At 45.4% G+C, this 11,774-nt stretch overlaps 1 protein-coding gene across 1 annotated transcript in view; it reads left to right on the top strand.

Moving 5' to 3' along the window:
• Nucleotides 1–473, top strand: part of GFM2 (G elongation factor mitochondrial 2) — a 34,790-nt gene extending 34,317 nt beyond the window's left edge. The window contains exon 20 of the mRNA XM_018574713.1: nt 328–473. Within this exon, the coding sequence (XP_018430215.1) occupies nt 328–453 (126 nt within the window). The 3' untranslated portion in view covers nt 454–473. The remainder of the gene's footprint in view (nt 1–327) is intronic.
• Nucleotides 474–11,774: the final 11,301 nt, after the last annotated feature.

Here is an 11,774-nt window from a genome sequence, read left to right as displayed (position 1 = left end):
GGGGAGGGGCTGGATTCCCCTCTCCCCGCTCCGATCCGCCAGCGCTGACTGGCGGAACGGACGGGGGAGGGGGCGGGTACAGCTAGCTCTGCCTCTAGATAGGCAGAGCCAGCTGTCACTCACGCAGCTGGGCGGATCCCGACGTCGGGAGGATGCTAGTTTGTGTCCTCCTGTTACCCTAAGGAGAACTATGGGGAAAAGCCTTAACCCCATAGTTCTCCTTTTAACTAGTACAACGTGTACAGTATTTGCTGCTTCTCTGCATATTTTATAGATTCAAATTTGTTAATTTACTTTTTATATACTTCTTCTTTTTTTTCCCCCAAGGGTTATTCCACTGAACTGCGATCGTTAACATCAGGGAGCGCCACATTTACTCTGGAGTTGGCGAACTATGAAGGGATGGATCCTCAGGACCAGAATATTTTGCTAAAGAAGAAAGGACTTTTGTAGGCTTTGCTCGGAACGAAGAAGTCCAACCTTGTTGTCATCCTCTTATTGTTTCAACAAAATTCTATTTATTGCACTTGTAAGAAAAAAACCAAACTCAAGCATATTCTAATAAAATTATACATACATTTTTTTTTTTTTTTTGAAAAATCAGTTTAAAACATTTACTGAAAACGGCTTTTTATTTTATTTTTTTTCTTATTAAACTTCTAAAAAGATTGTAACAAACAATGAAAACATACATCAACATTAGATCACCATAGAGTCCATAACCAAGTATGCAGCTGTTGTACAGCTTGGTGCATCTTCCAGAGCGATAACTTTAAAACCTGGTTCACACTTAGCCCTCATTCACACTGTAATCGTCCGGCACGTACAGCTCCGTGCTGCATGCAGGGCCGTACCAAGCAGCTCCCGGGAAGGACAGGTGCTGTGTGTGATTTAGTACGCAGCCCCCCTCCTCTATGGGAGTAGTTGCCCCCCCACGATCACCTCAAGTGCAGGTCCGTAGGGGTGCGTGTTTTCCGGCTCGGACGCAGACAGGATCCTGTCCGCATACGAGTACGTCAGCGTACGGCCGCGTAGTCCCATAGAGAAGGACGAGGGCTGCGTACTAATCACACACAGCACCCGTCCTTCCTGGGAGCTGCTTGGTACGGCCCTGCACTGAGCTGTACGTGCGCTCCAATTAGTGTGAATGAGGGCTAAGCATATTGTTGCAGCTGATTCAGTCCGTTTAAAAAGCTTCACCAAAAAAAGTACCATTCATTCTTATAGCCCCTGTGTGTTTTGTCACAAGTAAAACTCCCGTTGCTGGAAAAGGTACATGAGCTTCTTTGGGGCAGATCTCAGCTTGTTTTGGTCCCACAGACGTAAGGCCTTGTTCACACCAAATGCAGAGCTGATTCACTCAGGTTTCTGCACATGCAGTGCCACGTTTTTGATGCGTTTTTTTTAGTTTAACATGGGCTTTCAGTGCGTTTCAGGCATTTGCTTGTGTTTAGGGCTAGCTGCAGTTTTTTCACCTGCTCTGGAACTGCACGCTGCGATGTGAACTGGAGCAAAAAATACCATTGGAAGCAGTTTTGATCCGGTCTGCAACTGCTCTACTCTGCACCTTCTCTGCGCTTGGTGTGAACAAGGCCTAATAGGAAACACGTGTTGCAATTGGTTTTGCACGTTTGTCCATTTACTTCAATGTGCCACAATCGACTCATAAAAATGCACGTATTTAATATATGCTCTCGAAAACGTGCAGAGAAGAAAAAAAAGTGCATTTTTTACACCTTAGGATAAAAAGAAGAGCAAAAGTGGGGAAAGAGCTACTGAAAAAGTACTGGAGGAAGTGGCGATAGGAAGTCAAAGAAAAGGGGGAAGTTATATAAACTATGTGAACATAGGAAGGATATAGAATAATTCATGGCCCAGGTGTTAAATTAATAGACATGGTATACAAATGACATCAGTATCTCGATGACCTAAAAACAGAATAGACCAAAATCTAGCATACATTTTTTTTTTAAACATTTATTTGAGCTTTGTGTAGGGTATACCAGCTGAACCTCCGATACAAACGCCTAAGAAGTAACCAGGAAAAACCTGGGAGAAAATATTGTCACAATAGCTTTATTATTTTTTTTTTATTAACATATCTAAGAAATTCATGTCTAGGGTTTCTTTGTTCAGGATACACCAGGTGAATTTATGAAGCATTTCATTGGTGTTACGACGGGTTTTCTATTAGTACTGTAGGTTATAAACACCCCCTATAAAGTGGTTACAATAACACTGCTCTAGTCTTGGTTTCTCTGGCCAGGCACAAGTGAAAATTACGTTTGTGCACATTTAGCTAAAAAGTACATGTGAGGTCAGGTACTGATGCTTGCAATTAATATTTCACAACTTTTTTTTTTATTCCTTTCACACAAAAGACAAAAAATTAAATAAAGAGGATCAGTGTGCATAACAGAAATAAAGGGGCCTGTAAAAATACAATGTTATTCATATAAGCAAAAAAATAATAAAAGTTCCTTCTGACTTCTGTTATAAAACCATAAATATGGCTGCCACAAAATCAGTCTAGTCTCCATAATGAAAGACTGAGAACAGCAGATGCACTGAAAAGGTAGTTGTAGCGTTGGAAGCCCTAAAGGAGTCTAGACTGGGGACAGAGCTGGTAGAAACTACAGGCTGGACTTCCGGTTCCGGCGCCTAATGAGGTAGACGAGCGGCACCGAGCTCCGTCCCGTCACCTCGATTCACCCTCGTCCCAGAGCACCATCCGACCGCCGCTAACAGCCAGTCCAGCCCCGGTACTCACCCGACCATGGATCGATACATCGATCGCCAGCAGAAAGCCCGCAGGTCACTGACGAACCCTCTCTCAGAAGACGTTGCCACATCCAATATGGCGCCTGAGACGATGCAGCAGGAAGACACACACGAGGCTGCAGGGGGTGAGTCATCAGTACAGCTAACACCAGTGACTCCAGCCCTGGATTACAGGCAAATAGCGGCTGAGGTCACTAAATGCCTGAAAGCTGACATGGTGGCCATAATTGCTGACACTTTACAGCTACACATGGGCAAATTGAACGCCACCTTAGAGGCTCAGGCGCAACGCATGCAAGATGTGGAGCGGCGGGTAGGCGAATTGGAGGACCATGCAGTTGATACGCAGCGCAACAATGCAGCCATTAATACTCAATTGCATGCCCTACAGGACAAGGTGGAGGACTTAGAGAATAGGTCACGGCGTAATAATCTGAGAATCATTGGCGTCCCAGAAGCGGTGAAACCTATTGATTTGCGCCACTATTGCTCTACAGTCATACCCAAGGCTATGGGCCTTTCTGATCTTTGCAGGGTGGAAAGGGCGCACAGACTGGGACCACCCAGAGATGACAACAAGCCGAGACCAGTCATAGTACGATATCTAGACTATTATGACAAGCAAACTATTTTCCAAGCGTATCGCGCGCAACGCAACCTGGTAATCGATGGCCTGCGATTACTTTTATTTGCGAATTATTCTGCTGCAACGACCAAAGTAAGGAAAACGCCATGCACTGGTTCACAAAAGCATCAAGTTTGCTTTGCAATACCCTGCAATACTACGCTTCACTACCTCTGACGGCAAAGCTTGGAGTTTCACCTCAGCCACCCAAGCTCAGAGATTCCTGGATTCATGGGATGCGCCAACATCCTCTTCTCCGATGAAAAGTCCTCCACGGAAGAAGAAAGCATGATCAACTCCTAGCTGCGAAACGGCTCATTCTCACTTTACTGGCTGGTGCGTCCCTGCAAACGATGACGGATCCTTCGACACCTCAAACGGCTAAAAGTAGATATAGCGCTCCTACAGGAAACTCACCTCAAAGACACGGACATATTCCGAATGCATCAATCCTGGGTGGGCACTGCCATAGGAGCCTCGGCTTCAGGCAGATCGGCGGGGGTCATCACACTCATCAGCAAGTCCTTACCACACACCGTCATTGATCATCAGTGTGATGCGGAATCAGGCAGATGGTCCTTCCTGACGCTTCAACTGGGACAGCAAACTTTGGATCTTTGGAATGTCTATGGCCCCAACAATGATAATCAGTCGTTCCTCAATGACTTGGCCAAGAAGCTCTCCTCCCGCCACTCTGACAGTCCACTTCTGATTGGGGGTGACTTCAACGCAGTTCCAAATCCCCAAGAGGACCGCTCCCGAGAGATGCCCTGTTCCTCAACGTCGGCCAACCCTCAGGATTCCCGCTTGTCCACCTGGATTGAATCCACGGGCCTACAGGACGTTTGGAGGTATTTACACCCCTTGGACAGAGAGTTCACCCATTTTTCACATGCTCACAACACGCTGTCACGCATTGATTTATTTTTTGCTGCACAAACTCTGCTGCCTCACCTGGTCTCGGCCGAGGTGGAAGATCTTGTCATCTCAGATCATGCTCCTGTTTTATTAACGGTTAAGACTATTGGGGCGCCTACTCATCCCATCATCTGGTGATTTCCTTCATATTTAGCACATGATGATACCTTTAAATCATCTGGCGATTTCCTTCATATTTAGCACATGATGATACCTTTCAGGGTAAACTCAAACAGTGGTGGGATGAGTACGCGTCGGATAACTCTGAGCACCTAGTTGACCCTGCCTTGTTCTGGGAAACGGCTAAAGCAGTTTTGAGGGGCAGAATTCTTGCATACGCTACTTCTAGGAAAAAACTGATCAGGAGTAGATACGTAGAGGCAACCACGGCAGCCAGACGCACTTATCTTGAGTATAAACAGGGCCCCACACCCATTACTAGAGCAAATTGGGTATCTGCTAAACAGGATTGTGACCACTGGTTACGCCAACTTGAGAAGCTCATAAGAGCGCCTAAAGACCTAAGCCTTTTTAAATTTGGGAACAAGTCAGGGAAACTTATGGCAAATCTAGCGAGAGGAAAAACAGCACCCTCATATATCACTCGCCTGTTAGATGAGGAGGGCAAATTGCATTCTGAACCTTCTTCCATATGTGAAATTTTTAGAAGCTTTTACCAAAACCTGTATAAACATGAGCAGGGGGATGAGGGTAAGGGCTCCTCTTTCTTGGACACTGTCTCTTTACCTTGCTTAAATGAGGAAGACCTTGTCTCCCTCAACCGCGACATATCGCCTCTAGAAATAGAAGAGGTCATCAAACACTCCCCATGCGCTAAGGCCCCGGGACCTGATGGATTCTCTGCTGAATTCTACCGTCTGCTCTCCCCTGACATTGCCCCAGTATTAAGGTCACTATACCAAGATATTCTTACTAACCAATCTTATCCTTCCACTTTTAGTGATGCCTACATACGATTACTGCCCAAAAAGGGTAAGGACCTGCTTCACCCTGGCTCCTACCGCCCCATATCATTACTGAATTTAGACGCTAAGATGTTATCTAAAATCTTAGCGAACAGACTGGCTGCCGTGCTCCCGAAGCTCATCTCTCCCGACCAGGTGGGTTTTGTGTCAGGCAGAGCTGCGGTTACTAATGTACGCAAGATACTTCTAGCACTCGAGAGTCACAGACTAGGTAAGTCTTCTTCGCACTCCATGGCACTTTTGGCTTTGGATGCGGAAAAGGCCTTTGATAATGTTAATTGGAATTGGTTATACAAGGTAATGAGGCGCATGGGTATCCAGGGCACGTTTTTGAACTTTGTCAACACAATGTATTCCTCGCCTATGGCCAGCATACTCACCTCCAATGCCATATCTCATCCCTTCCCCCTTCACAAGGGTACGAGACAGGGTTGCCCTCTCTCTCCCCTTCTCTTCAACCTGGCCCTAGAACCACTCTCAAGGTCTCTAGCCTCATCCACAATATTCTCAGGTCTCCGTGTGGGTACGGAAGATCTGAAAATTGCCCTGTTCGCGGATGACATTATTCTCCTTCTATCAGACCCCTCAACCCAAGTTCCCAAAATAATTGAACATATATCCCAATTTGGCTCCTTTTCTGGATTAAAAATTAACTGGTCTCTAGCCTCATCCACAATATTCTCAGGTCTCCGTGTGGATACGGAAGATCTGAAAATTGCCCTGTTTGCGGATGACATTATTCTCCTTCTATCAGACCCCTCAACCCAAGTTCCCAAAATAATTGAACATATATCCCAATTTGGCTCCTTTTCTGGATTAAAAATTAACTTCCATAAGAGTGAACTTCTGATGCTACCTCGCAGTGCCCCCCTAGACACCACCAAGTGGCCCACAGACTGCACCATCACTATCCAGAAGAGATCCATCACCTATTTAGGTATCCATATCTCAGGGAACGCGACAGACCTCTATCATCTCAATTACACTCCACTGTTTAAAAAGATCATTCAAGAACTCCATAGATGGCGAGACCTCCCACTTTCTACCCTTGGTAGATGTCACCTGCTTCGCATGATAAGCTTTGCACGACTCCTGTACCCAATACAGACTATACCCCTCCTTATAAAACATAAAGACATTAGTACATTACACACAGCCTTGTCTAAATTCATATGGAGAGGCAAACGCCCTAGGATAGCGCTTCATAAGCCAATATCCTGAACATCAGATTGTACAATCTAGCGAGCCTGTTTAGACACGTTAGAGACTGGCTACATGACACTGCATATTTCACAAATACAACACTAGAATCACTTTCGGTGGCACCGTGGTCACTATCTGGTATTATACACACCCCTTGGAGAGCGCTTCCCCCGGCCATCAAGGGTAACATCTTATTACGCGACACCGTACTCGGAGGGAAGTTAGAAAAATGTTAAAGATTTTGGGGGTGGTTTCCCCTCTACTACCCATCACGTCCTCCCCGGCGATCCCCCCGGGCTGTGATTCCAAAGTCTTTCCTAAATGGAAGGACAAAGGTATTGCCAAGATTGAAGATTTACTGACTCCCAGTGGCCTATGTAAAACTTTTCAGGATCTGCAAAACACACACCAAATTCCCGGGACTCACTTTCTCCAATATGCGCAAATCCATCACTTTATAACCAAAAATATACCATTACCTTGGTCATGGCCCTCTTCCTGTTCCCTCAGGACCCTGTTATCACCAGAAGCAAAAATGCCCTTATCCAATATTGTACACACTATCTGCTCCACTGTCTGTGCGAGTTCCCCTGTTACCTATCCCAAGCATATAATTAGATGGGCAAACTTTCTACAGGTTCCACCGGAGGAAGCGGACGATATGATACTTTCCGGCTGGCTTTTGGTAAGAAAAGCCATCGTATGCGAAACATGGAGAGAGCTCCAATTCAAAATCATACACAGAGCGTATTATGCCTTCAATTTAAAATATAGGTCCACTCCCCCGGATTGGCTAACCTCCTGCCCTAAATGTCAGGCCCCTTCCCCGGCCCTGGAACATCTACTCTGGCGGTGCCCCCTTATACAACAATTTTGGGAACGAGTATTACTTTTTATGAATACACATTCAGGGACACACCGACCCCGTGGTCCAGCCTTGTGTCTATTCCATGTCCCTGGAGCCTCGAGACTGATGACAGCCAAATCTCTATCCCGCTGGGAGCATATATGCATCCTCGCAGCTAAAAAAGCCATATTAACGAACTGGCTGTCGACAAATCCCCCCCAATGAAACTCCATACTGACCTGCTGAACAAAATGATGTTACTAGATAAACTGGACGCTCACTATAATAGCTCACTCACAGATAAATTATTTTCCACCTGGACCTCATTTATAGTTTCAACGCTATCAACATCGCAGCTGAAAGAGGTGATGACACTGTTTAAGGATACGGTTTGGTATCACACCACCAAATTAGATGGGTCCCTAGGTGCCCTAGATGTTCTTTAATGTCTTCTAATGTTCCCCTGTATTGCTTGGAGGCCTCCTGTTGATTGATCCTTCCCAGCAATAATCCAATTCAATTCAGTCCCCTCTAGATTCCTGTAGTCCCACCCCAACCAACGCAAGTTCACAGCATACTGAGAGCCCTTTAGGTGCATGCGAGGCTCCCTCGCTAGTTTATCGCGAGTTAACCCCAGGCTGTGTCAAACGAATGTCTTGTAAACAAATGCTTATGTTTAGTTTGGTAATGTTGTACAGTGATACCCTTGGTAAAGCCACACTGTAATTTCTTTGTCTTTTTTTTTTTTCTCTTTTTCTGTTCTGTTCTCCCTTTGTAATGTCTTGTTACTGATGTGTATTACAAGTTTACGTCTGTACCCCAATGGGGTCAGGCTGATTTGCCTTCTTGTCATGTATTGATAAAACTTTAATAAAGACTATTTGCTAAAAAAAAAAGAAACTACAGGCTGATCCTCAAATGTTAAAGTGATGCATACAGTGTCACTAACAACCAAAACATCTCCATTAATTTTGAAGTGATATCTGAAGACAAACTCCTTTAGTGTAGGCTTGTTCGTTAGGACTTCGTTGACTGTGCATCAGACAGGGTATCCATGGTTAAGGGCTCAGAGGCTGCAGTCAGATCACATCGGTATTCTGTAGGGAATAGTGTGGAAGCATGTTAATTGCCTCTGCTGTCAGAGTCAGCAAATAAATGTGCAATTTGGCCCATGAAAACCCAGACAATTGCAGTGAAATCCTCCCAGGATAAAGCACAGGATGCCGCCACACCTGAGAGAGCTGAGCAGAACTTCAAGGATAGCATAGATTCTAGTGGAGGGCAAAATTCCAGAACACCTCCGGGGCTACACAGGCAGCCCTGGAACCATTAGTGTGTGCTGGAGTTACCCAATACAGTGGAACTGAACCCCCATGTGCCTAGAACCTGGCATATTGCACTGCAAGGCAGGAACATAACCTACAGAAGCTCTGGGTACAAGGCTAGGTCAAAGGCAACAAAATTGATGTAAGTGGTAGCAGAGACTAACTGAAAAGCATCACGTGTCACTTGCAACCAAGAGCAGCAGTGGGAAGGTGGCTCCTCAATGCCAAGAAAGGGAGTGTAGAGCATGTGTGCTGCTCCACTCAACAGATGTCAGCACTAACCCCTTCTGCGGTAACCAGCAGAAAGCAGACATTTTAAATGGTTCAAGTATTGAGGTATCTCCTGGTGCTCTGCCTGTATGGCCTACTCACAGAGCGGGCCTTTGGAGACCGGTTCACACCTGGGGCATCATGGTTCTGGACCTTGTGAGTGTGCTGCTGCTAACTTAATCAGTATACTCTGGTCTGGAAGAGCCTAGTGCCCCAAGGTCACATTCAAGGCTATCCCTGCACACAGGGCCGTCTTTAGCGCAGTGCAAAGAGGGCACTTGTCCCGGGCCCAATAAAGGTTGTGGGGCCCGAACGCGCTGCCCGCGGCCGTCAAGGGGCCCACCACTGGCCCCTGCTTAAAGCCAATGCCATTCTGCAATGCTGTACAGTGTATTTCTGAGATTTATAGTCCTCTATAGCTGGTGGTATTATTCTGCAATGCTGTACAATGTATTGCTGAAATGTGTAGTCCCCTATAGCTGGTGGTATCATATGGCAATGCCATAACGTATTGTCCTATGCGATCTGCACGATGGCATCCTAAAGGTAGCTCCTCCCCCGGCCCCCGCTCGCATGACATGTCACGGGCTTCCCTGGAGGACGTGAAGCTGTGCGGACGGGTGCCTCACTCACATCCAGGACATCCGGAAAGAGGCAGACTGGAACGAGGCGAGGACTGACTGAGGCAGGTAGGTGAGAAAATAAAAAAGGAGAAATATAAAGGAGATATACAATTTGTATATCTCCCTGTTAAGCTCACTCATTTCTGTTCTGTCCTTCATATATATGTGAATAACATGATTGATAGAATTACAATGCATGATAGTAGAAAGCCATGATTAGACATAATTAGATAATCAGACTTAACAAAGACATGATTGTTTGTAATTTGACATGATACAGCATTTTTGAAGGTTTAACAGAGGAGGAGCCTAGTTTTCTCTCAACATTTTGCGCTTAGGGGCGCTGTAATGGATGTGGTATATATTCTTCAGGAGAGGGAGGTTGTTCAGGTTAATTCTATCTAATCATGTTATTCACATATATTGAAGGACAGAACAGAAATGGAGTGAGATTTTCAGGGAGATATACAATCATGTTGTCATTTTTTTTTTCTTGGTGGGGGGCCCCGAGGGGGCCCAAGAAAATGTTTGCCCAGGGTCCGATCAATATTAAAGACGGGCCTGCCTGCACATACAATTCAGTGAGGTCTGGGTATGCACCCCTCGCCCCCCCCAACTCAAGCTGAGGAAAGGGTGATCTGGAAAGCTGCATATTGAGACCAGCTCTGCGGGAATCTCGATGGGGGGGGGGGTTGGAGAATCTTAAATTGAGCTTGCTAAAAGGTTATAATTTTATTAGCAGAGCAGAGAAAAGGCTCCCAACCACCTAGGACACTGGCGAAAGATACTTTCTTGGAGTTGGAGGGGTTATACCGGGCTGGTTTGCCACTGTCCACTCCTCTTGCAGGCAGCCGTATAACCGGTGTCTAACAATTCCGGTCTCTTTCAATGAGCAAGAAAGAAAAGCAGTTTTATCTGCAGTACCCAGTGCTGTTTTGCCATTCCCTTTGCCCAACAGACTGATCTGAAACCCAAATGATCCAAAGTAATTAGGAGAATATCTACTTGATATTTGTACTAGCAAAGTTAAACCTAGGTAGGTCGTTATACAAAAGAACAAAGTGCAATTTGACCACAATACCAGAGCATTCGTATGTAGGCTTCATAAGGCGTTTCCTTCAGCCATTCATCCATCGAGATTGGGGCTGTAGAAATCAGCTTTCTGTCCATTACTGTTCTTGTGACAGACAGACCTTTGAACAACGCACTCACTCAGGGTGTTATGATTAAAGGACATCGATTCTGTGTCCTAACACAGGAGCTTCCATCACAAGACAATTGTATATGAAAGAGCATATTACTGGTTTGTATCATTTTGCTTGAATACCTTTGGGCATCACCAAAAGGAGTTGCAGCAAGTCTTTATTTCCATACCAGATGTTGTGCAACGAGAATCACCCCATGCAATAGAATGTAGGAATTTAGGTGTGTGAAGGCGCTATGTACAATGAACAGTTGTGTCAGCCTGTTAGACTAAGACATTAGTTCTCTTGGGTGGAGTTGCAGAATCTTGTCCTATTAGGTCCCTTCAGGTTGACGAAGACCCCGTTCACATTGAGCGATTTATCGCGCGGCAATGTTTCTCAATGGGGGCAAAGGGTCCTGCTGTCGCGGGTCTTGTGTCGCTACAGCAGGACCCTTTTTGGAGCGGATTTAGCCACGATTCAAGCTTGCTCAATGCAAGCATTTGCGCTATATCGCGTAAAATGCAAATCGCGCGATTTGCGAACCGCTCAATGTGAACAGGGCCTTAGAGAAGGTTTAGAGCCAGTGCAAGTTTTTTTTAATTTAATGTCAGGAACATTTGACCTTACTACCTCTCAGTAGGACTTTTGTTTCTATAGCGAGGGATTTTCTATAGTAAGGGTTACAAGTTCTCTTGTGCTGATGACAGATCACCCAGACAGGAAGTAGGGGGAAACCTGCCCTGTGCTGGAATTAAAACAGTATTAAATCTAGCAAGAAGTTCTCTTGTGAATCATAAAAGGAGGAGTCGGGAAGCAGCGTAAAGAGACAGAGCAGTTCCAAGTCCATAATGGCTCCCCAATTAAGTGAACAGGCTTAGCTAAAAGCCCCCTAATCATTGTATGGTATACTACATGACAAATATCCTCTATGCTTTATCATTTGTGATTTGTCAAGAGTGGATAGTACTTGGTGCCTGTAACATATAATTGGTACAATACCCAAATCTTA

The sequence above is a fragment of the Nanorana parkeri genome, unplaced genomic scaffold, assembly GCF_000935625.1.
Source record: "Nanorana parkeri isolate BGI_ZX_2015 unplaced genomic scaffold, ASM93562v1 scaffold3181, whole genome shotgun sequence".
NCBI lineage: Eukaryota > Metazoa > Chordata > Amphibia > Anura > Dicroglossidae > Nanorana > Nanorana parkeri.
The sequence above is the reverse complement of the archived record's forward strand: the minus strand, read 5'-3'. Positions and strand labels throughout refer to the sequence as shown.